The following is a 27,330-nucleotide window of genomic DNA, read 5'->3' as shown; positions in this document are numbered from 1 at the left end:
TCAAGTAGATCAGTGTTGCAGTACATTCTCCCACCCTTGTATCTGCTGACCACTTGTCTCCCCTTTTCTGAGTGCAAGAGGTGGAGGGGTTTTTCTGCAGATTGTTCTCTTAGCCCATCATCCTCTGCCTGTTATATTTTTTTCCTCCTTCTCACTCAAATCCAGGCAACAGGGAAGATTGTACTGTCCTCAGGCATTAAACTTGCCTGTTCACTGCTTAGAAAGACCCAATGATGGTGCCAACGGTTGCCCTTATATGCTGATGTACAGACATCAGATGTCTTTCCACTATGGATAATGTAATGATAAGGATAAAGACTCTGGAAATTGGGCTGGTCATGTGCTTTTGCATGGCACAAAGACCTAAGAATCGGTGCTACAACACTAATCTACTCAGACATCTGCAGTTATGGTAAGTGAGACACAACTCTACTTTCTTTATGAAATGGAAGAGTTATTGCTGTGTAATCCAATGAATATTAAACAGTGTTTTTTTTTCCCCCCCAGGTGGAGGACGATATATTCCTGGCTCTGCACCGGGTACTGCAACTTCTGCAGGTGCAGGTGATCCATTTACAGGTACAGATAAATATATATATATATATTTTTTTTTTTTTTTACTGATTGTGCTTGCAGTTTAAACCATTGCTTACTTGATTACATTTTTCATTGATGTTCATCGTGCATACAGCTGCAGTCATAACAGATGGGTTCTCCTGCCGTCAGGCGGGTCCTCGGTCAGACGAATTCCAAAGTCTAGGTCCGGCGTCGGTTGTCGTCGCTTCTTCCCTGACGTCAGTGCGACAGGGGTATAAAGGAACCAGCCAACGCCATTTTCTTCAGTCTTTCTTGCCGCGCGGTGCCCGAAGCAGAAGCAGTTCGCAAGTGCCGGTCGGCCAGCTCCTGAGATTACGAAAATTTGGAAACCGAAGTCTTCTTAAAAGCTAAGTACCCCGCTGGGGAAACTTTTCTTGCCTCAGACCGATGTCAGACAAAGTTAATAATTGTATTTCTTGTGGGAAGCAAATACCGCATAAGGATTTCCATTCCCTCTGTATACCTTGTTTAGGCCCAGACCACGACGTCTCGGTCTGTCGCTTTTGTGCTACATTCAACAAACGCACTATTAAGCGTCGGGCGGAGTTTGCCCAGCATTATTTTGGGAAAGCATTTAACTATACTATGTCGTCGGATACTCCGACTCCGGTTTTGTCTAAAAAACGCAAAGAAAAGGACCAACACACGAGGTCCGCGGCCTCTACTGACACCACGCCAAAGCCGACTAAACGTGGTCCGGTTCTCAGCGAAGTGACTACGCAGCCCCTGACTACCGACAACCTGTCTTTGATGGTGTCTCCTGTGCCCGAGGTCGCAGGCTCCTCGGCCCACACCCCGACTACAGATACCGAAGACACTCTTGGCGTTGAAACTCAGAATGTGGACAGGTCCACCTCCACTCAAGGTGTCTTCAGACCTTCCTCTTCTTTCTCCATCAAGGCTTTCACAAAGTCTAAAGCAACCATGCACTCATAGATCAGCTACACAGGGCCCATCTCCAGGCCCCATGCCTAAGAAACAGATGCTTAAAATGGCTGAGGATTTAATTACTCTTATCAGAGGTTCTCAGCCCCCTCCGCACAAAAGGCCTAGAGTGGAGGAAGATTCCCCCTCCTCTGATCAGGGCTCCATTATTTCAGAGCACTCTGATGATCAGGAACATTCTTACTCCCCTTTTGAAGACTCTGATGCGGAGGAGTCCATCCCTTCTGTATCCCCCCCTGAGGATTACTCATTTGGGGAAACTTTGCATACCTTAAGGGAACACTTCCACTGGGAAGGCCAGGATTATTCAGATTCCAAGAAAAGGCTCAGGGAATTTCTCTTGCTTCCTCAGCACAGGCCTCTGGCTATACCTCCTGTCTTGGACATCCTAGATGATGTTTACTCGGAGGCCTGCCTTAACCCGGACTCTCTACCTCCAGCTCCAGTTAAGCCTGACAGGTACTACAGGGTCCCTGACTCACACCAATTTCTAAACAAAAGCCATGCTGCTGACCCAGAAACCATCTCACAGGGCCCCAAGGGAGTTAAGGCCTCCATTGCTAAAAATCCATTGCCTTCTGAGAGAGATTCCAGATCCTTAGAAAGGTGGGGAAAAAGGTATATACCTCAGCTACCTTATCCATGAGGGCCTTAAACTGTCAGTTTCATATGCTAAAATACCAACAGTTTTTGTTATCACAATTGAAAAGTAAAATGTCACAACCTGAACAACCAGACTTGGAGTTGCAGGATTTGATGCATAGTGCAGAACAAGTGGGTAAGCATACCTTACAATGTGGTTTTGATGCTCTAGAGGCCTCATGTAGAGCTGCTGTTACAGGATCAGTCATACATAGGCATGCCTGGCTCAAGGAACAAGCCTTGCCTGATCATGTCAAAGCTAAATTACTAGACGCCCCTCTTCAAAAGGATGTACTATTTGGTGCTAATGCTGAGGAGGTATTAAGGAAAATGGAGGAAAAGGCTAAGTCAATGCAAACTGTGAAAGAATTTCTACAGGTTCAACCCCCACGTTTTAGTAGAAATTGGCCTTCCAAAAACTGGTCCTTTCCTGCCACAGACAGACCCCAAAGAGGCAGATACAGGCGCCCGAGGGGCAGAGGACAATCCCAAGGATCGTATAGAGGCAGACAATGGCAAGCTCCTACACAAAGAGGTGGTGAAGACAACTCGCAATCTTTCAGAAAGCAAACCCAATGACTTTCCCCTTTGCATGCCAACCAAGTCGCAAATGGCAGCCCCCTTAGGAGGAAAGCTGGCATTATTTTCAAATAATTGGCATATTGTCACCAAGGACAAATGGATCCTGGACATTATAAACAGAGGCTACAAATTCCATTTTCATACCCTTCCAAAAATGAGAGGCATGCCAAACCTGCCACACAATCAAAGGGCAGAGGCACAAAGGCAAATTACAGATCTCATAAACATGAAAGCTATTCAAGAGGTACCTACGCACGAACAAGGTCAAGGTTTTTATTCCAGGCTATTTCTGGTGCCAAGGAAGGGAAAAGATTGGAGACCTATTTTGGATCTATCCATCCTAAACACATTTCTACTCGTACCAAAATTCAAGATGCTCACTCTACAGCAACTTCTTCCCATGCTGGGCAAGGAGTCTTGGCTTGGTAACATTGGACCTCAAGGAGGCATACCTGCATGTCCCAATCAGACAAAATTGCAGAAGGTACCTCAGATTTCTTGCAGGTTCAACCCATTATCAAGTCTCTGCATTGCCCTTTAGCTTATCTACTGCTCCCAGAGTATTCACGAAATGCCTGGCATCAGTAATTGCCTACTGCAGACTTCAAGGGATACAAATATATCCCTATTTGGACGACTGCCTGATCCAAGCGGACAGCAAGCACATTCTTCTGAAACATCTGGCTTATGTAATAATGTTATTGAATTCTCTGGGATACACAGTCAACAAAAAGAAATCAAGGCTAATACCCTCTCGGAAGATAATTTTCCTGGGTGCCAATTTGAACACAAACACCCAGATGGCCTACCCCACGCCAGAGAAGCAGGGGCAACTAATTCAATACTTCATAACACTAGCAAATTGCACCAGGCTGACTGCAAGGAAAATCCTGCAGGCTCTGGGATTCATTGCATCTTGCATCTTACTAATCCCATGTGCAAAGCTGCATATGAGGAAACTACAATGGTACCTGAAAAACATATGGTCTCAACACAGCCACAGTTTGGAAACAATAATACCACTAATTCCATGTCTGCAAAAGGAATTTCTGTGGTGGGCTCAAGCATGTCAAACAAACACAGGTCTTCCATTCAGCAAGCCTCAAGCAAATCAAGTCATCACAACAGACGCCTCGGACTACGCCTGGGGCGCACATGACAGATCGGTGCATTCAGGGCAAGTGGTCCCAAAAAGAAAAGCACCTTCACATCAATCAAAAAGAAATGCTAGCAGTAATAAATGCTATTATAGCTTTCAAGGACCTTCTACAACCAGGTCAACTATTGATAAGAACGGACAACACCACAGTTATGTGGTACATAAACAAGCAGGGAGGAACACATTCTTACCCCCTATGCAGACTGGCCATGTCACTTTGGAACATGGCCATGGACTTACAAATGGAACTACAAGCACAGTACTTGCCAGGCAAGGAAAACACGCTGGCAGACAACCTAAGCAGGAATGCGACAGACCCACACGAATGGAAGTTGCATCCAAAAGTTTTTACAGAAATAATCCAAGAATGGGGAAGGCCAGACCTAGATCTCCTTGCCTCCCACAAAAATCATCAATTGACAAAATTCTGCTCAAGGATCTTCCATCCAAAGGCCTGGAGAGTGGACGCTCTCTCTTTCAGTTGGACATCAATGACAGTTTATGCCTTCCCACCTCTTCCTCTGCTGCCCAAAGTTCTATTAAAGACCAGAGCAGACAGACCAAAGATGATCCTCATTGCTCCGGACTGGCCAAGGCAACACTGGTACCCACTCCTGAGGAGCCTGACGCATTCCCCACCATGGACCCTGCCTCTAATGCCTCTTCTTCTGACTCAGCACAGCTTCAAAACTCTTCACAGTCAGCTAAAAACACTCAATCTAGCCGCATGGAAGATTCCTTAGCATCACAGCAGGCCCTACTCTCCAAGGAGGTGCAAGATGTCATTTTGGAGGCCAGAAGGCCATCAACTAGAAAAGCTTACTCCGCAAAATGGAAACATTTTTGTGTCTGGAATGAGAAAAAGGGCCAGGGCCCTGGAAAACTGAATTTACCTCAAATACTACAATACTTGGCTGAACTGCTAAGCAGTGGACTTTCTTTCTCCTCCATCAAAATCCATGCCTCAGCCATTTCTGCAGAATACAACACTGATCCACCTTTATTCTCCCACACTCTCTTAAGACAGTTCCTCAGAGGGGCTAAGAATTTAAGACCTCCAAGGAAACAACCAATACCTGCTTGGGATCTTAATTTCATTCTGGAAAAACTGACCTTGCCTCCTTTTGAGCCAGCTGCCTCATCAGATTTGCAATATTTGTCCTGGAAAACAGCTTTCCTTCTGGCTATCACCTCAGCTCGTAGAGTTTCAGAACTACAGGCTCTCATGGCTGTCCAGCCTTTTGTCATCTTCCATCAGGACAGAGTTTCCTTACGAACCAACCCGTCCTTTATGCCTAAAGTGGTATTCAGGGTAGCTTTAAATCAGGCCATACATTTACCTACTTTTTATCCTAATCCTCAAAACAAAGGGGAGAGATTACTACATTCCTTGGACATCCACAGACAACTGCGTTATTATTTGGACAGAACAAAGCCTTTCAGAAAATCAGAACAGCTCTTTGTGGCCTATGCAGTAGGAGCTCAAGGAAAGCCAATTTCCAAACAGACAATCTCAAAATGGATAGCCCACTGCATACGCTTTAGCTACTCCTTTCATGGCAAAACTGTACCTACAGGCATTAGAACTCATTCCACCAGGGCCACAGCCACCTCTGCAGCCTTCCTCAGAGGAATTCCTACCAAGGATATTTTGGAAGCAGCCACTTGGAGTTCTGTGCATACCTTCTCCAAGCACTACAACCTACCATTATACTCCAAATCTAGAGCAGGCTTTGCCACTGCAGTCTTGCAGGGTATTTTGGCTCCTCCTAGTTCCACCTAGTGCCTACCACCCCTTTCTTAGCTTTGGGATTCTACCCATCTGTTATGACTGCAGCTGTATGCACGATGAACATAGTACAGTTTTGTACCTACCATAAATGTAGATGTTCGAGTGCTAATACAGCTGCAGTCCAGGTTTCCCTCCCTCCTTCCCCTCTTGGGACAGGCCTATAGGCTAGCACATCCTCATACAACCTGATTGGGGTATTCATTTATGATGTATTTGCTTGCAACTACTGTATTTTGATTATATTGCACTGCATTATTACACAAATTTATGTATTGCCTTCCTTCTGGGGGCACCTGACATCTGGGGCAAGAAAAACTGAAGAAAATGGCGTCGGCTGGTTCCTTTATACCCCTGTCGCACTGACGTCAGGGAAGAAGCGACGACAACCGACGCCTGACCTAGACTTTGGAATTCGGCCGACCAGGGACCCACCTGACGGCAGGAGAACCTATCTGTTATGACTGCAGCTGTATTATCACTCGAACATGTACATTTATGGTAGGTACAAAACTGTACTTTTCTTTTCATGGTGGGATCAGGTACTCCATCAGTAGAGCTGAAGATCTAAAAATAATGTGTATAAGATGCTCAGTAGAAGATACAGATTTATAGGGAAAAAAAGCTTTGTTGTGAAGATGTCAATGAAAACTATAGATAACTCTGGGAGCAGTTTGTACAGTGCATTTGTATGAGGTGCAGATTCACTAAGTAATTTAGCAACTCTGCTGCACTGAAACATTTAAGATCTGATGTTATCCATTTCATTATTCCTCATGTCTGGATCTTGGATCCCACATTGATAGCTTTTTTCAAGTACTCATCAGCTAAGTGAATTTTCCTGTTTTTTGTTGGTTACTACTTTCTCTAGGTAGTCTTTTTTTTTAGTACCGTTCCCTCCCATTGCTAGTGTATTTCTAGTATTGGTGTGTTTTGTGGTACTCCACCTTTCCTCTGATTGACACTTGGTGTCTTTTTCTGTACTGTTCTATAGGTAACAGTGTTAGAGCCTATTTGTTGACTTGGATACTAGATCCCACACCGGATCTCATCTCTCATCCCTCAGAGCTGAAAACCTGAACCTCCGATCCTTTCATCTGACCACATGGTTTCTCCACTTCTCATGATACTAAGAGACTCCAGGCTGGTTTCCCCTGTTCAGAAAATTTATTTTGCCTCTCTGAGATCATCTCAAAAACTCTACAACAGTAAGTGGAAACTGTTTTCCTTTTGGGCTGCTGATGGAAATATTGACCCCCTTTCTCTGCTCGAGTTTTGAATATTCTTCTGTTTTTATTATCTCTTTATCAAGACAGTGCCAGTTTCTCTACCATACAACTGCAGTTGGTGGCCATTTCCAGTTTTCATGTTAGTAGGGAGCCTACCTTTTCCTCCAGACTATACAAGGTCATCATGAAAGGTGCATTTCCCCTCAGGCCGCACGTCAAAGATCCTTCTCCTCCTTGGGATTTGACTGTGGTGTTGCAGTCTGTCACTCAAAGTCCATTCGAGCTGGCTCATTCCTGTGATATTAAGTTATTATCCTGGAAGACCACCTTTCTTGTGGCCATAATTTCGGCTAAGAGGATCTCAGAGTTACAGACTTTGTCATCCGAGCCGCCATATATCATTTTTCACAAAAACAGAGTGGCCGTGAGAACTAATCCTTCCTTCATGCCCAAGGTAACCACTGAAACCAATGTCAACCAGTCTGTTCAGTTACCTGTCTTTTTTTCCTGATCATTCCACTAAAGACAGATACCGCCTCCATACACTGGATGCACATAGGCAGTTAAGATTTTACTTGCACAGGACTAAGGCTTTCAGGAAATCTGATCATTTGTAGCCTTCTCTCTGAACAGACGTGCTCTAGCAGCGTGTAAGGTAACAGTTTCCAAATGGATTTTGAACTGTATTTCCCACCATTTATTCTCTTAGGGGCTTGGAGTTACCTCGTCCATCTAGGGCTCACTCTCTCAGGTTGGTTGCTACGTCGTCCGCCTTCTCTAATAGGTTGTCTATAGATGACATTTGTGCTGCAGCCATTTGGTCCACTTCTCATACCTTTGTTTATCATTACAAATTGGATATCATCTCCAGAAACAGAGCATCTTTTGGTTTCATGGTGCATAGATACATCCTTCCATAGGGCCACCCAGGATACTGTTGTAGCTGGGGATTCTGACCCAGTAGTGAGGAATAATGAAATGGATAACATCAGATCAGCAGTTATGTACGTAGCATAACTTGGCATCTGTCTTATCCTATTACATTATTCCTCACTGCCCTCCCACCTTCCCCCATCCATGCTCTGGGGGAATCTGAGGAAGCTGGAGTCATTAAGCTTCTGGACTAAGTTCCCTTGCTTAAAGCTTCAGGTGTATATTCTACAGGGTAACTATAGCAAACTCGATCTGAGGGTTAGCGTGCCGAAGGGGATTATGGAAGAGGCAGGAGCTCGAGCCTTGGATCTATGTCTTGTGTCAGATTGGATCTAGGACCCAGTCATGAGGAATAATGAAATAGGACAAAACAGATGCCAAGTTATGGCAAGTACATAACTGCTGTTAAGCATGGAGCATGATAGTGCAGGGTCATTTCTAAAAGACAACAAAATCTGACTCTCCACATATAATCTGGGACAGTGTTGTTCTGTTTTGTACCATGTATCTAGAATCGTATATTGCTGAAAATATCTTTTTGTTACAATTACTTTCTGCTATGAAGCATAAATCTGCCAATGTGCCTATCATGGAAGAAGGCTTCATATTTTTCAGTCCATTTCTTTGGGGAGAGGGAATAGGACTGTCAGAGCCCAGGCATTAAAAAAAAAAAGTTCAAGAAATAACCCCCACCCACCATCTCAATCTCTTAGTGAGAGAATCTGCAGTGCCGGCCTTGTTGGCTTTCTCCTCTCCCAGAATGTTCAAGTTTTTGTGGTCTGCCCAGAAGCAGGCTGTCTCATCCCTCCTAAATGAGTTTTGTGATGGCTCCTCCACTGTTCAGGCGGTTGTCTCAAGTGCTTCATCCATCAGAAGTTCCCAGGGCATTGGTGTTCTTCCAAAATATTTCTTCATTTCATCCTAATTAGTCTGTTGCCAGTTTGCCTTAAGTGTGGCATTCATGCCTGTCAGAACTTCAGATTTTCCAAACCACACTGCCTTTCTTTGCTTTTATTTATTTATTTATGTATTACTGTTTGATAAATCAGGTGGGTGAACATTCACGACCAGGGTTCAGTAGAGCAATTGAACAGTAATAGAACAGTACATTTTTACATATTAAACATTTACATAGCACAAAGCTCAACAGTACATAAGTTCCATCAGTGTTTACAGCAGTACAATATTTAACATTAAATTGTTAGTACTGTGTCATGATAAAGGAGACAAGAATGTGATAAAATACAAGTCTGATTGTTATTTGTCAACCATTGTCTCTAAAGCAATTGCAAGAGGACTCTGAGAAGAAATGTGATTTATAAATATTTTATTGAAGGCTTTCATTGTCTCCTATTTTTTTGATTCTGTCAGTAAATGATTCAGTGTAGCAGGTCCACTCTAGAGAATACAGTTTCACGTAGTGCATTTTTGAATCTTGGGCGAGCCGGAGTGAGTGAGTTATCCTTTGAGCTTCTCAGTTATTCTGAGCTGTCAAAAAAAAAGTTTTGTTGTAAGAGTTGGACAGTAGCCTTGATTTACTACATTATAAATTAATGAGCCTAAGCGAAAGGTAGTCGTGAATGTCCTCATTAGCCAGTTGGTTTTGTGCATAGTTCAGTGATAGAGTAATGGATTAGGCAGGAGGATAAATTTACAGATTCTTTATAGCTGTGCAGACTTTTGGGAGAGTGAAGAGGCATGATTTTGTAGCAAAGTTTAAGTTGTGTTAATAACTTTGTGGTTATGAAGTCAATGTATGGTAAATATTAAAGAAGGGTCAAGGGTAATTCCCAATTATTTTTGTTTATTAGACTTAGGAATGCTGTCATCTGTGATACGATTGAGAGGGATATTGAATAATGTCTTCCACGATAAAATCATTACATTAGTTTTCTTGTGGTTAATTAGAAGTATGTTGGAGAAAGTCTAATTGCCCAAATTTGTGAAGTTGTGCTCTAGTTTGTTTTGTAAGTCAAGAAGATTGTTGTAAGAGATTGAACAAAGTGCCTTCTATCCTTAAGGCAACAGCACCCAGCATGTTTTTGAAAGGAATCCCACACACAGAGGGAAAACATTCAGAATCCACAAATACAGTGAGCAGAGGTCATGATCAAGTGCTGTACCTTGTGTCTGAGGCAGAGGTTATAACCACATCATCACAATGTCTTCTTGAGCATCTTAATCTGGTTAAATGTAAAATATGAGCATATGAGATGACACAAAATCACTATAAAGATAGTGTAGGGCGTGATGATATAGTGTACTACTTGTGAATATAGGAAATTACATACAGTAAATCCCATTTCCCGTAATCTTGCTTTTCATGATTTTCCTTTTTCCCTTCCTTTTCAGTATTTTCTTTTGCTTTATTTTAGCATTTCAGCTTGTGTTCTGTAGATTTCTTTCACCCAAAACCACCCGACTATGTTAGTCTCGTCAGAGAATGACTACATTCCTTTGAGAAAGCTGGTGTTTTTACTGTTTAGGGGCGGGAGCAAAATGGAGATTCACTTCTACATACACAGTCATTGAATTGCAGTAGAGTCGGACGTGTGCAACCATGATATGGCTAGGTGCAGAGTTCCTTTTCCATTTTGCTATTGTTTTAGGATATGAGAATTCTGTGATGCCAGCATGATGTGCTTATGAAGTGCGCTTACAAACTACAATTCATGAGTAGCTAACTGGCTACCTGCTTAGTTTACTCTTAAGAACAGTCAAGACTTAACTTCTCCTGTGGCTTCTCCAACGAAAGAATAACTGCCAGTGCGTTGAGTGCTTTCAACCCCAGACCAGCTCTGCTTCGTTCCTGACTGCAAGTTTCACATGTTATAAGTGAATTATTAAATGTAGTACCTCTTGTAAAGGACTTCTCTAGCTTAACATTTCCAAAAACTACATGGACGTACCACCAAAATGTTAAAATGAGTCTAATTTAGCAGAGGTTTGCTATTGAAATACATTTTTGACTCCGTGCATTTTTGCCACATTCCAAGTATTAAGAAAGTCTAAGTAGGTGCAAACTACAGGATGTGCACTTATTAACCATTTAGAAGAGGTCACTTGGACTTGTTTCTCTTTCGCAGGAACAGGTAACTAGCTCAGCCAGAATTACTCTTAACAGTACTTTTTCTTCTTTTCAGGAGAGAGTGCCTACCATTCCTCTGCATCTCAGCAAGTGAATATTTATTTTCCAAAGAAAGAGGCAGTTACATTTGATCAAGCAAATTCTGTACAGATTATAAGTAAGTGTGTTTTTCCTTTCTTTCTAGGCAATATTTTGAATTTATTGATAATAAGTCTTACAGACTAGTGTTACAAGCCTTGCAGTTTCAGCTCATGTTAGACTATTACTGTGTAAACTACTTTTGTATAGCATTGTGCCAGATGAAGGGCAGCATGCCTACCTCCATTCTGTGCTGCTGCCGCTGCATACATTTATTTTTGTGTATATAACATCTTTATTGAATTATCACTTGACAGGCAGACATACATTTATGTAAAAGAAAACAAACCATATCAACATGTTCCCAGACATTATACATCACATTTGATGTCCTTCTATTCATCTGTTGCAGTATTCATTACATGAGGGAATTCCCTGCCACAGGGACCCAACGTTGGCCAGTATACAAAAGACTTTTATTACTGTAGGTTTTGTGGTACGTCGGACATCGGCCATAAAAGTGACATACGCACACACCATCCTCAGAACTTCTCTGTCGCCAGATCCGAACACCAGATTCCGACATACAGTCTGACTCAGAGTTGTTTGCCATTCTTCAAATTTCAGATAAATGCCCCGCTGGGGAATTCTTGACTATTTTGCTGCTGTCTTTGGTTCATGTCATCCAAAACGGTCAAGTGGCAATGTGGAAGACAAGTTCCACACAAGGATAGCCATCTTCAGTGCTTGCTTTGCCTAGGCTCAAACCACAGCCGTAAATCTGCTCTATTTGTCAGGCATTTGTGCCAAAGACTTTGAGTAGATTGCTGCCAGCCCAAATGCAGATTGTTGCACCCGACAAACTGATCATTTTATCGCTTGGTACCATAGCTTTGTTTGTCGATAAGTGCCCCATTAGGGATCTTCATTTCTAAACATTTGGTTGTTTTGCTAACTGTTATTAGATGTCAGCTAGGAGGGTAAGTGTGAGCTCAGTCAACAAATTACGTACAATTTTTTAAAACAGTAAAGAAACAAAGTTAATAATAATAAACAACAAAAAGCTACTGACCCACAGTGAGATTTTATTCAACTCTAGCACCTTGGCATAAGCCTTCAAGGAGTAATAAGGGCAAATAACAAGTAACCACACCTTTTATACAAAAAACTAAAAACAATTAATTATACTGTAATTGCAATCAATTAACCACTTATTTATTTATTTTTTTAATTAAAAATAAGTAAAATTAAGCACCTGCATTTACACTCTGTATTCAAACTCCTTGGTAATAGTGTCATATTTTTAATATATATATATATATATATATATATATATATATATATATATATATATATATATATATATATATAATATAAAACTGCCTTTTGTTTCATGTTTGCTCTAGTATCTGTTAATGGTTTAAATGAAAAACTGGTCTCTATGACAGTTTGTTAGTGAGCTTTTATTTAAGGTGTCTGTTAAGTAGCCCTTAGTGACCAGTGATTTTTAAACAGCAACAGCCGGACTGCTAGGACAACAGCCCTATCCCAACAATTATATTCTAAACGACTAATGTTTTAGATATTTTAGATGTAAGACTCTGCTCTTACTCACTACAACCTTATCGACTAGTGATTTTTAACCTACATCTGCATGATTATAAGGGCGGTATTCCTATCCCAGCATTAGAATGCAAAATGTTCTAGATGTTTTGGAAGTAAGACTCTGCTTTTACCCTTTAAAACACTAGCGACTATTGATTTTTAACCTCCATCTGCCTGATGTTAAGACCGATGTTTCTATCTTAGCTTTAGAATCTAGGCGACCAATGTTCTAGCAATAAACTGCCTACAGTGCCTCTTTTTACATGCTGACACAATTTTTTTTTTTTTACCTCCAATACCTTAACAATTTATTCTGCAACCTATTTTGGCCTTGTTTTGCTGATTAGTATTTAAATTTAGCTTGACCAAAGTTCTGCCTCAATCTGACTGTCTTAGTTTACACTTGAATATAATAATTGCATTTAACTGTCATACTCTGACTATCTCCATGTGTTTAACTGAATGAAATAACTGAGTTTAGCTGTTACTACTGCATTGGATAATTCTCCTACTTGGGAACTTTGTTTTAGCAAGTGTTGATTTGTTTCTTTTAAGTACCTGAATTCTTCTGTTACCCTATTTGTTTGCATGCTGAATTGTTGCATGAAATTTATCACAACCCATGGAACTTCTACTGCATTACTGTTTCAACCTCCCACTTTGCCAACTTCTCTGTTTCCTTTTTCTCTCTTCTCGGTCTACACCTCTGCCCTTTCCTACCTCCTTTATACTTCCAACCTCTACTCTGCTTTTACTTCTTCCTGCTCTCTCCTTCCAATTTTTCCTTTCACCCTCATTCTAATGTATTTTTCTCATTCTCCTTTTTCAGTTGCTCCCCAGATTGCCTTCCCCCTTCTTCACTGAACAAACAGGAGATTCCTCCCAAAGAGAAGACGACCGTGGACAATCCGCTTGAACTATAGTGATTTTTTTTTTTTCTGAGACCCTTTCTCCCCTGCTAAGGAGATGCAGTGTATGTAATCTCTTGCACATGTTTATTTTTATATCCACTACCTAACCTTGAGCAGCACTCTACCTCGGTGCGTGTGAAAGCAGCCTACCACTGGTCCCTGCACAGGACCCCCCCTCTTCCTTGGTTTTTCAGTCTCCCCCCCCCTAATTTGCCTCTAGCTAATCTCTAAACCCAACTTGTCTGTGGAACAAGTGTACCTCCCTCCTTTTCCCACTAGGTGGCAGTATACTCCAGACTAAAGAACTGCAACAATCCTTTCTCCCTGCTCCTCTAACTTTCCCTGCTTAAAAGTATTCACTACCTGACCCCATAGAACCAATAATATTATCTCCACACACCGATATACATACATTTAGAGTGTATTTCAAGAACCAAACTCAAAACCCCTAGTATAAACAATAAAATAATTTTCAAACACATACCTACACCCCTGCTGTAGTTCTCCTTCAACTGCCTCAGGTCACTGATTGTTTTTGAGCCTTCCGCCTCCTTGGCTCTTCCCTCTCCGTTCGCCCTACGGGCTCACTCCACTCCCCTACCCTGCCCCCAATTCTCACCCGCCCCCAGTGCTCCTACATTTATTCCCCCACTTCCAACCACTCCCTCTACTCCATCCAGTCATGATACACCCTTCCTCCTCTTCTTTCCTCTATTGACCACTCCCTCAGACTCCTATTACCTCTTTACCTTCTTTCTCCATCGCCTCCAGCCACACCCCAACTACCATGCCCTCTCTGCCTTCCAAAGTCATTCTCCTCTCTTCCTTCACTTTCCTTCTATTGTACCTATATCAAATCTCTACCTGTACTGATTCCTACTTACACTCTTCCCCCATTCACTCCACAACACCTCCTTGCTTCCCATTACCACAACATATCAGCCTCTTTATTTCACTCCCACCCTATCCTTCTCTTTAAAATAAAACATTTCCCAAACTCTTAACATTAACTTCAAATGTAAACCTAATCCTTACTACTCTCTTCCATCAAAATTCAAATCTAAAACACACATCCCCCATCCCTCTTACATTAATTTATCCAGCGATATTCACCCCAATCCTGGCCCTAACTCTTCTCCCACTACTCCAACAACAAACCCTCTAACAAAAACCTCACATTTCTCACTATTAACGCCCAAAGCTTAAAAAGTAAATTAACCCTCTTCCATGCCTGGCTCAATCATAATTCTCCTGACATAGCTGCTATCTCTGAAACATGGCTAAAACCTCACATTAATGACTCTGAATTCCTACCTCCAGGATTTCATTGCCTTCGATCTGACCGACCAAATAAGAGGTGGTGGCGTCGCTCTAATCTACTCCAATCTCCTGTCCATTACTCCTTACACTAACCCCATTCCTTCTTTCAGCAACACTGAAATTGTAATTGGCTTACTAAAAATAAACCACCATAAAAGCATCTGCATCATTTGCCTATATATCCCCCCTGGCAACAATACTAATACTCTGGAAGACATCCTGTCTTGGACTTCCTCCAATATTAACCTAGAAACCTTCATTTTGGGTGATGTAAATATTGACTGGAGTAAAATAAATAACACCAATCCCTCAATAGCCATCAACCTATTCAAATTCACCCAACTTGCTAACTCTATTACTCGACCCAACAAAACAAATCCCCCTGGCTCTATACTTGACTGGATCCTAGTATCTCATCCTAACAAAGTTGTAAAATCAGGCATTACTCCTGACCCATTAGGGGACCATTTCCCTGCTTTCGCTTTTCGAGCAACTCCCTCCTCCCCTCACTCTCACCACTACATTCAAACACATAACCTATCTAACTTCAACCCCACTTCTTTCACTGACTCTCTAAAACTAATCAACTGGAACCCCCTAAAAACACTACCTTTAGATGAAGCTATTGATTTCTTCAATTCTACATTCATAACTGTCATTAACTCCCACACCCCTTTTAGAACAAAAAGAGTCAAAACAAATAGCTCCCCCTGGCTCACTAATGACACAAAAAAGCTAATGCGACAAAGAGATAAAACTTGGAAAGCCAACCTGAAACTCAAGCAACCAGAAACCTTCCTTAAATATAAGCAGTTGAGAAACCTAGTCAAAAAACAAGTCATTAAAGATAAAAAGTCTTATACTATTCCAAACTACAAGAAAACCATGTAAGAAATCCCAAACAATTCTGGTACTCCATAAATTCCCTCCTTAAACCAGGTACAAAAAACAACCCCTCCCCTGACACCAGCAAATCTGACCTTGAAATAGCCTCCCTTTTCAATTCATTTTTCACCTCTTCTATCGCAGAACTTACCAAAACTTTCACCAGCAACAACCCTTCCCCCCTCCCTGCTCGATCTTCAGTTCACTTATCTCCTGCCCCCTTTTTCGAAATCAAACCGGTATCCACCAACATAATAAACAAACTTCTCCACAAACTAAAGCCTTGTTCTAATGCCCCTGATAGCATTCCATCCTCCTTCCTAAAAATATCTTCTGACACTATTGCCATACCTGTCTCTATCCTTATTAATAGGTTTCTAGTCGAATCCTACGTACCCAAACTATTGCGCTCTGCCTTCATTCTGCCTCTCCACAAAGGTGGCAAAAATTACAATGTCTCCAACTTCCGCCCCATAGCCATCCTCTCCCCTATCTCCAAAATACTTGAAAAATGTATACACCTTCAGCTCTTGCCATTCCTTACCAAACACCAACTACTCTCTCCTACCCAACACTGCTTCCACCCTGGACACAGTACTACCCACCGCCCTTCTTTCTTTCTTGCATTCTATCAACTCAGCATGTGATTCCGGTAATATACTCTCCTCTGTTCTTCTAGATCTCTCCAAAGCCTTTGACACTATCTCTCATTCACACCTTCTAAACCACCTCTCTAATCTCAACCTCTGTCAGAAATCTCTATCTTGGTTCTCCATCTACCTTTCTAACAGGTCCCAAGCTGTGAAATGGGGCCAAGCCACCTCTTCCTTCCTTCCTAACCCCACAGGAGTACCCCAAGGCTCCATACTCGGCCCACAACTATTTAACATCTTTATTAACGACTTCCACAAAGCCATCCCTAACACCAAAATTGTGCAATACGTAGATGATTCCACTTTAATCTGTTGTGCCCCCAATCTAACTGAACTCAAAGCCCTAACACAGAGTGCCTTCTCTACCACTGAAAACTGGATGCTCCAAAATCATCTCGCCCTAAATGCAAACAAAACTAAAATCCTCCTCCTCTCTCCTTCCAAATCTTCCTCTCTGGATAAGGACTCATTTCAAATTACCAGCCATAACAACTCCAGCATTGAAATTGTACCCTCTACCAAGCTTCTCGGCATTACTATTGATGACCAACTAAAATTTCATAACCATATCCAGCTAAACATCAAAAAAACACACATAAAACTTGGCCTACTGTACAGAAACAATCACTTCCTCTCTCCTCACACCAGACGTACCCTTGCCTCTTCCTTTCTCCTTCCCTCCCTTCTGTATGGTGCTCCCCTCCTCACAAACTTATCTTCCTCACTTACCTCCAAACTGGAACAATGCTACAACAAAATTTCCAGATTTGCCACCAATGCCAAATCCTCCTCACATCACTGCTCCTCCCTCCACTCCCTAAACTGGCTTGAAGTCCCCAACCACCTTGACTTTCTCCAAATCATAATTGCCCACAAATTACTGTTACACCCTACCAACTGCCCTGCTCTCACTAACATTCTACAACCTTATACCCCCCCTAGACCACTTAGATCTTCTCACCAAAACCTAATCTCCGTTCAAAAACCAAAGCGCCCTGCAGGTAAATTACTCTTATCCTTTACTATAGCCAAAAAATGGAATGCCCTGCCCTCAACTCTAAGATCCTGTACCAACCTTAATAACTTAAAAACCGCCTCCATTCTTATCTCTATCAAAACAGGAAATGCAATTGCTCTCTGCAGCCCATTCCTCCCACTCTGTCTTCCCACCTCTCTCCAGGCTAACCCCTTTTACCTTACTTTACCTCTACTAAATTCTCACCTTAGATAACTAAATAGTAATCTCCTAATCTTATATTCCATTAGCCAGTATTTTTCCTCCGTAACATTTGAAACTGCTGTAATTTATTCTCTGTAGCTAACTGTTATTTTCAATGAAACTGTCTCTGAATATTTATGTAACTGTTGTAGTGTTTTATGTAATTGTATTAACTTTTTAACTGCTGTTTCCTGTTGGAGCTTTTCTCCCCGGGCCTCCACTGAAAACGGGCCCCAAGCCCAGTGGACCTCCCCAGTAGTCAAACTGCAATAAATATAGATATAGATATATATATATATATATATATGTTGTCAGTTTTCATTCTCTCCTCAACTGTTGGGTTCGGATCTAGTCCTCAGATTCGACTTGACCATTACTAAAGCTCATGATAACCAAAAAGCTCTCAAGCGCCTCCCTTACCCATAATGCACCAACCCCTAGCATACCTCAGATCTCATTTGCCACTTTTTGTGAAAAGACATAATCAGCCTAAGCTTTCGAGCTTGTATTAAGTGATTTTTTTTTCTTGATTGTTTTCTTTCTAAATATAAAAAATAAACTATTTTCTCTTACCCTTACACTCTGTGTATTTCTCTTTTACCATTGTTGGTAATTTTTCCCTGTAATCTCTATTGTAGACGTTAGTGTCGTTCTTCATACCATTGAACAACTCATTCTTTTTCTTTCTCTCTCTTCCCTTTTCATGAGTCATCATGTCTGATAAAGGACCTTCCAGATTCAAAAATTGTCAAACGTGTGGGCATAAATTAACACTTTCTGATGCCCACATTTTGTTTAGGCCCTCTGCACTTACAAGAGAATTGTTCGATCTGTAAAAGTTTCAATCCTAGGGCCATAGCAGATAGACAAAATAAACTGATATTAAAAAGATTGCTCCCATCTTCATTTGGAAAGGCCATTGGTGGGGCTCTGTCCCCCAAGACGAAGACTAAAGAGACCTTGACTAAGTCTCCAAGATCTTCCACTTCTTTGTCTCTTTTCTTGGAACCACCGAGGAAAAAATCTAAGTCTGATCTGAAATCTGCTCAGATCCACTCCCCCTCTAATCAGAGAAAATCTTCAGATCCAAGTTCTTCATATCCAGAGACTGTACTGAGAACAAAATATTGTTATAACCTTGGATACAGACTCTTCTAGGGTTCCCTCTTGCTTTCTAGCTAGACATCGTTCGAGGTCACCATCCCTTGCCTCAACTCATTCTTCCAGAAGTCTAACTGAGGAAGATGTGGACAGAATATTGAGGAAGATCCTCTTGGCCAGGTATAGATGGTTGTTCTTCTGGCCCATATCTCCTTGGGTCAGGGAGTCCATCAGTCTGTTACACCACCATTATCTGCTTCTTCTCTGAATCCAGTTGTTTGAGTCCCCAGATCCAAAACTTTGGGTCTGTTTGGCTCTGATCATAAAATACTGCTATTTTCAGATCCAAAGACTACTGCACTGGCTCCAACTTCTTTGGATCCAGCTGACTCTCGCAGCCGAAGCTGCCTTGTCGGGTCTGAGGCATTGGAGTCGACTCAGAGCTGTGTCTACCCCTCAGAGCTTTGGCATTGGATAGCTCTGTTCCAACTTCCACCTCTGTAGGTTGTTCTTGGAGCAGAGGGAGGCAGTGGTCCAGAAGCGCCCGTCTTCACAGAGCCGATGTCTTCCTTCTCCCAGTAGCAGTCTGCCTTCAAGGTAGTGAAGAGGGTGTTTCCTGTTCAAACAGGACAGATGGATTCAGCCCCTTTGGATCTCCAATCTAGTTCCCAGATGTCTCTGCGCCTAGAGCTACATCATTCTACTCCAAATTGACAGCCAGCTCAAGTTATCCAGACCCCCCCAACAGGGTCTTTCAATCTCTTGTGACACTTCACCTGAAAATCTCATTGAAGAAGTCCCTCGGAGGAAGTGCAAGGATCAGTCACCGAGGATACTGATTTCGATGGAGAACGGTCCCCATGATCACCTCCAGAAGGCTGCTCATTTGGAGACATTCTCGAGATCCTTAAACAGAGAGGGGTGGTTCACTGGAGGAATCATTATTTCTGGAAGTTTTTGGAGCTGGCCCATCTACCTTCTGGGTTACTCTGCCTAATGACAAGCTCATTGATTTAGTCTCTAGGCAGGAGTGCAAGGAACCTGACTCAGTTGAGCCAATCCCTAAAAGGCCAGATCAGATTCTGGCTCCACCTGTTGGAAAGGAATTCTGGAGTAAGGGGGTGCCCATGGATGCCATGGTTGGGGAGGAGGCCACCACAAAGGAACTTGCTGAACAAAGTTTATCTCCTCCCCCTAATAGGGAGTCTAGGGTGATGGACAGATTTGCGAAGCAGGTTATCAGTGCTCCTGAAAGGAGGCACAGTTGTCCCCCTTTGGAGGCAATCAGGGGTTGACTATCCCTGCACCAGACAGCCTGGCTAGATTTAACAAGCGATACTTGGGTGCAGAGGATTATTTCCAGAGGCTGTATAATTGCTTTTTTCTCTGCCACCTCCAACTTTAAGCAAAATTCCTGATATTTCACCCAGTCAGAGGAAGGAAGCAGCAGTAGAAATACAAAATCTTCTGGAAAAAAAGTCATCCAAGAGATCCCATCAGACCAGATAGAATCCAGAACTTACTCAAGATTCTTTATAGTGACGAAGAAAATAGGGTACTGGAGACAAATATTGGAGCTCAGCAACTTGCACAAGTCAGTTCGACAAAGTTTCAGATGGTTACAGTTCAGTCCATTCTACCCTTTTTAGACAAAGACAACTGGATGTGCTTGACAGACCTTCAGGATGCATACTACCACCTAAAAGTAGTTTTGTACATCTACAAGCAAGGAGAAACCGGCTCTTACCCCTTGTGTCGAGGAGCACTCTGAGTGTGGCATTGGACAATGTCATCCAATTGTTTTCTGATAGCAACACATATTCCGGGAAGTCCAATGTGATAGCAGACAAATTGAGTAGATCCATTCTTCTACCTCATGAGTGAGTGGTCTCTCAAAAAAGAAAGTGACAGATATGATTTTCTGTCAATGGGGCCAGCCTTGCTGCAATTTTTTTGCATCTCCCCTAAACAACCAGTACAGCATTTTCTTTGCATTGATCCTGCCACGGGAGGAATCACTGAGGGTTGCTGTGCTCCACGATTACTCCCCCCACCACCACAGTCTTCTCTTTGCCTACCCCCCAACTCTCCTAATTCCCAACTTCCTACAGAAAGCTGCCCAATTGAAGAGCAAAGTCATCCTTATTGCACCTTAGTGGCCTCAAAATGTTTGGTTCTCTTTCTTTTGGCCCCATCTACTTACCCACCTTGGATTCTGGATCCGATTCCAGACCTCCTGTCTCACCCGACAAGCATGAGTCACCTGAACATCTCAGACTTCAAGCTAACAGGTGGTTCCTCCAATTACATTAATAGCCAGGCAACTGATGTTGTCTTCCCCCATCCATCATAAACTTTTATCCTCCCATAAGGTTTCTGCATGAAAACTTTACAGAAGTAAATGGAACAGGTTCACTTCCTGGGCACAACAAAAACACATTGACCCCCTTCTCAGCTCTTGCACAATGTGTACTTGACTTTTTGGCAACGATTTTTAATGAAGGGCCTAGCTCCTCAATGACTAAAGTTCAGGTAGCAGCAATTTCTAATTTTCATATTGGATTTGAGAATTCTTCTGTGGCCTTGTCTAACCTTTGTAAAGCATTTTTGAGAGGCACATTTCTGCTGAGACCCCCATATAAAGACCCTATTCCACCATGAGATTTTAACATGGTACTGCAAGCCTTGACTCATTCACCCTTTGAATCAGCCGCAAAAACGATCTTAAAGTTCCTGACCTGGAAAACTATCTTTCTACTGGCCATTACCTCTGCTAGAATAATTTCAGAACATTGTCATCTAAACCTCCCTACTTGAGCTTTCATAAGGATAGTGTCACATTACATACCAATGCATCTTTCCTTCCTAAGGTGCTGTCAGAACTCAGTCAATCAATCCATTAATTTGCTAGTCTTATTTCCTAAATTTGCAAACAAAGGTGAATATATGTTGCATGTATTAGTTGTTGACAGCCAATTGTTTTTCCTTACATAGAACAAAAGAAATTAGAAAGACACATTATTTGTGCCCTTTGCAGATGTTAAATTGGGTGAAAACAGTTGCAAAGGTAACTAACTTTAGCCATATGGCTGACAGATTGAATATCATTAGTCTACAACAAGTTGGGTTTAACCTTAACCAAAACCTTTAAGAGCACATTCAGCAATGTCCATAGCAACTTTTTCAGTGTTTCTATCTAGAGTTTCCATGGACGACATGTTTGGCTGCATCCTGGGCCAATCCTCATACTTTTATCACTCATTACAAACTGGATCTGGTGTCAAGGGGAAGGAGCAGCCTTTGTCTCAACTGTCCTCAGGAATATCCTTCCTTAGAGTCCACCCGGGATTTCAGGTAGCTGGGCACTTTGTCTCAACAGTTGAAAATAGAATGAAAATTGACAACATCGGATAAAAAAGTTACGTACTTACCATAACCTTCCATCTGTGTTGTCCATTTTCATTCTTCCTCAACTTCCTGCCCACCAACCCCCAACCCTTATCACAATAGGCTTCTGCAAGAATGAAATATTATAAGGACACCAGTGTCGTTAATGTTCAGCTCCAGGTGTAGTTTCTTCTGTTGAAGATGTTATATATACACACACACACACACACATATATATATATATATATATATATATATATATGTATATATACATATATATATATATATATATATATATATGTATATATATATATATATATATATATATGTACATATATACATATAGATATATATATATATATATATATATATATATATATATATATATAGGGGTTTGTATTATAACCTCGAACAATTAAAAGAGTGAACGCTCTTTAATCGACCCCTGGAAATAGAAAGCACTAAATCTCGAACACACGGTACAGCGATTTTTTTTTTTTCCCCCAGGGAAAAAAATTGCTGCTCTGCAAAAAAAATAAATAAATAAATCCAAACGGAAAATAAAGTGGGGGGCTGTACCCCTCACATACCCCCTACTTAAATATACCAACTCCGAGATCGCACCACAGTGGAGGAAATGGCAAAGTCCCGAAAATGGCCCAGTGATTTTTTTCCCTGGGAAAAAAATCGCTGTTCCATGTGTCCGGGATTTAGTGATTTCGATTTTAAGGGGTTGATTAAAGAGCATTCGCTCTTTTAATCGTTCGAGGTTATAATATAGACCCTGTAATATATATTGGTTTACTTCATATGACCTAACTTTCATTTGACTGAAATTCATTTGACTGAGACCATATAACCTAAAGTTCAGAATACTGAAAACTCACTTGACTGAAACTCATAACACTGTACAATACTACATTTCAAAATATTAGTGGCAGTGTGTAGATTCCTGTAAGGTAAGTAAAAGGTATATGCCCCTTTCCCCACTGTAGTGCGATCCTGGAGTCAGTATGTATAGTTACGGGGGGAGTGGGAGCCGTAGCCCCCCACCTAGTTTGGTTTTATATCATCTGGTTTCTGATAAGAGGGTATATAAGTAGTTTTTAAATTCTGGAAAGTGTTAGTAATTGGTGTTGTAAGTGTGCATGTCTATAGTTTGCAATTTTGTGTGTTGAAATCTAGCAATGTAAGGTGTCGATGTTATGAGTTTCAGTCAAGTGAGAATTTCTTATCAACATCTTCCCCGCTCAGATAGTTTAACTTGTATCCAAATTCTAAAAATTTCATATGCAAGTTGATCTTCTAAATGTAAATAATACATACACATATATTGCTTATAATGCATCATCACTATATTGTTATCCTTATCTGCTGTTTAATAATTATATTTCTGTTATTATTTAAATATTTTAAAGCTATCCATTCAACTTTAGTCATACTGTCATAAAAAACATCCTCGACTGCAAAATTAAACATGTAGAAAATTGATTGATACTTTCACTAGAAAAAGGGGGTATGTAACAACTTTTATATTTAATCCTCGGTGTATCTAATAAATAATATGCAGTAATTTCATCAACCTCAGAAGTTCAAGAATAAAAGCTGTCATTTGCAGTATTAGTATCATTAAATTCATCAGTAAAATCACTTTGTTCAAAGCCTTCGACATTTACTTTTGAAAAATTGTATAATAAATGTAATTTACATACCAGTTTAAAAATGTCACTTTTCAACATATATAAGCAGGGTACAACTGTTGGTAAAAACTTAAGTCCCAAATTTAAAACTGATAAATGTTCATCTGTTAATTCAAAGCCTGACAAATTAATTCCCATAGAATTTGAAAGACATCCAACAGCGTTAAAATTAGATCTGTCTTTATGGTTATTTTCAGTATCATCTTCTCCATTTAAAAAGTCTGATGTTGCTGTCCTTCAACTGAGTTTCCCTGTCCATATCTCCCTTGTTTCTTATTTTAATATGACATTTGTTTGCCTTACATTGCTATATTCCAGAATTGCAGCTCCAGATCCAATGGTTCTTGTGCTGCTGGCAGTGGGGGAAAGGAATAATCACTCTCCCACTCTGTGGTATTACCCGTACTTTCTGAAGAAGTGAACAAGACCCCATATTGTTTTTTATAACCTACGACAGTATATGGATTAATGTATTCCCAGACAGGCTCATTCCTCTAGGGTCACTGGAGTTTTGTAAAGAATTAAATGTCATTCGTATGTCAAACTGGTTTGTACAGATGACTGTGCTGAAGAATGTGTTTGTAAAGCTGATTGAGTTAAAAATGTACAGACAGGCTCATTCCTCTAGGGTCACTGGAGTTTTGTAAAGAATTAAATGTCATTCGTATGTCAAACTGGTTTGTGCAGATGACTGTGCTGAAGAAGGTGTTTTATAAAGCTGATTGAGTTAAAAATTTACCCACAGTGTCCTTCCTGCTGGACAGAAAAAGAAAGACACATGTATGCCAGACTGTATTATAACAATTGAAATTAATGTACTGTAACAAAGGATACTGGAAGAGAAGCTCCAGCTAACTTTGAATAATAATGTGAAACCAGAGATATTTTAAATGTCTGTGCCAGAGGATGGTTTATTAGCTCCTGTAGGAAGAGTGGAAGTGTTTTATTATTTTATGACTTACAGAAGCTGCAACAGATCTTAGCAAAGCTCTGTGTGTGTGTATGTAATATTTATTTTCCCCGGCTGGTTCCTCCTGCATGTAATGTAAACCTAAAAGTCTTTTAAGGCAGGGACAAACAGCAGCAGCTTTTAAGCAGGAGAAACTGCTTTTCACATTACATTTGTTTTCCCAACCTAAATGCATTGAGCAGGAGAAAACTGTGTGCTTTCCTTAGGAATGTGTACTACATTGTAGCTTTCTACTTATAGATACCGTTAATGGGAGTGTGCTACAGTTAACGGCTGCAGGCAGGTTATGTTTCAGCTTGGTGGTTTCTTTTTACTTTTAATAGCAGTAGTGTGCTGTAGCGAGTTAATGGTTGCAGGCAGGTTACATTTTGGCTTGGTTTCTTTTTACTTTTAAAGAGTATGCTTTCTGGGTCAGCTTGGTTGGTTTCCTTTTGCTTTTAGTGTGCTTTGCTTTCCATTTCAGCTTGGTTTCCAGAGTGTGTGCTTTCCGTTTCAGCTTTTTACTTTTAAAGTGTGTGCTAATGCTTTTCTTGTGTACTACATTTGTAGCTTCCTACTTATAGAAACCGTTACCAGGAGTGTGCTACTATGGTTAATGGCTGTAGGCAGGTTACATTCCGGTTCGGTTTCTGTACTTTTAATACCATGGGAGTGTGCTACAGTTAATGGCTGCATTAATAGCAAGAGGTGTGTGCGCGTGTTTGAGCGTTTGTGTGTGCGTGTGCATGCGTATGTATGTATGTGTGCATGCTGTGATGGTGCAGATTTCGGTTTGAGAGTGGTTCTAAGTGTGACGAGGATATTGAAGAGCGCTGTTGTCCTTGTTTTATGTGTGCAATGTGTAAAGTTAAATTTATAACATTGAAGTGTATGAGAAAAGCTTCTCATGTTTCAGTTTACATGTTTTATTCTGTTTAACTAAGTTTAGATTTGAGTTTAAGAGAGTTGTTTTAAGTGAACTAGGATGTTTTTCAGGGGTATCCATATCTCTGTTTTGTGAACAAAATGTTAAGATGTTATATGGTCCTGTCTCGCCTACATTCTTTACTCACAGGTTCGGAGCCGCGAATCTGCTCCAACTCTGCCAACTTATTTTCTAGCATGAAGTCTCTAATTGGCTGGGATGACCCGGTATCCCAAGATGCACCTCGCCCTAGCCCCAGATCTCGTTTGCCGCTCATAGAGTTAGGACGTGGTCTCGCTTGGCTGTGGCTAAGTACCCTTTCTATACTTTTCATAAGTATTTAGCAGTCTGTTTCTAGTAAAAAGCTATTTTAATAGCTAGTTTTCTTTGTGAGTGTACTGTGTGAGCGAGTTGTGTTTTTTTTTTTTTTGTGGTATCCCTCTTTTGGCGGGCTAGGCCCGTTTAAATTAGAGGACCTAGTCCTCTCCAGTGTGCTTTTTTTTTGTGTAAAATTGTGTTTTTGTTGGTCGGTAGTTAGATTCCTTGCTGCACCAAAGAAATGTTTAAATTAGAGTTTCTTTGGTTGTTCTTGGTTTGGTTTTCCCGCCTTCCTCTCGTGTCTGTAGTTGTCGGTTGAGTGGGTGCTGTGTTCTGTTATGTCTAAAGAGCAGAAAGAGCATAAACCCTCTGGGTTTAAGCAATGCTCTAAATGTGGCTACAAGATGTCCATCACAGATGGGCATTCTATCTGTGTTTATTGTCTTGGTGCTATTCACCTGCAAGAGTCCTGCAGTTTTTGCCACGCTTTTAGCCCGAGGCTACTGCAGGAAAGAAAAAATAAGTTGATTTTGAAGGGCCTGGTTAAACCTTCTTTTGAGGAGTCCTTAGACTCTTCTTATAGTCCTAAGTCTAAGACTTCCAAGGCCAAGAAAAGATCTCCGGCACCATCTGTCTCTTCGGAGCCCCCGGAGAAAGTTTCGAAAGTGGATACTGCCTCCTCGGCTCCATTGTCCTCGGGGCCGCAGGAGGTATCCTTTGTACTGGAGTCTACCTCGGCCCCGATATTATTGGAACCTATTCGGAGCCGGTCACCCAGTGTTAGGCCTGAGTCTCTGGGTAGGCGATCCCGATCTCCCTCTATTTCCTCCAAATCCTCTAGGCTGCCTGATTTGGATGTAGATAGGGTGATCCAGAGGCTCCTGCAGTCGCCAGTGTTAGCAAAATTTTTCTCGGCTCCAGAACCAGTCCCTATTCTTGTACTGATGATTCCTCCTCCGGGCACCCCTGTGTCGTCGGAGCCGGAGTGCTCCATGCCGAGTGATGTTCTCGTGTCGGCTCCGATACCCCTTGTGAGTTTATTGGAGCCGACATCGGCTCCAACCATGTCGGTTCATCCTCTGGTTTCAGTACTCTGGTTTCCTCAGTTGGACCCAAGGGGGATACCTCGGGACTCTTGTCGGTTCCGAGTCTCCCTCTCGGTGCTTCAGCTCGAGGAACCCTGACTCCGGTTGTGGTCTCGGAGACGGGTCGGTCCTCTGATTCGGGGGGACCTGCCTTCGAAGCCATGAGGAGCGCACTGGCCAGATCGTCAGTTACATCACCCGAATCGGTCACTCATTCCCCCTACACCATG

General features: G+C 41.6%; 1 protein-coding gene across 2 annotated transcripts in view; it reads left to right on the top strand.

Annotated features, from left to right (window-relative positions):
• Window positions 1-27,330, top strand: part of PLAA (phospholipase A2 activating protein) — a 749,216-nt gene that overhangs the window by 521,864 nt on the left and 200,022 nt on the right. For both annotated transcript variants that reach the window (XM_044061441.1, XM_044061440.1), the window contains 2 exons: window positions 508-579; window positions 11,020-11,121. In XM_044061441.1, coding sequence (XP_043917376.1) covers window positions 508-579; window positions 11,020-11,121 — 174 coding nt within the window. The remainder of the gene's footprint in view (window positions 1-507; window positions 580-11,019; window positions 11,122-27,330) is intronic.

Source organism: Protopterus annectens, chromosome 2.part0 (genome assembly GCF_019279795.1).
Source record: "Protopterus annectens isolate FY-2018-M chromosome 2.part0, PAN1.0, whole genome shotgun sequence".
Lineage (NCBI taxonomy): Eukaryota > Metazoa > Chordata > Ceratodontiformes > Protopteridae > Protopterus > Protopterus annectens.
Note: the sequence above shows the minus strand (reverse complement) of the source record. Positions and strands in the feature narration are given on the sequence as shown.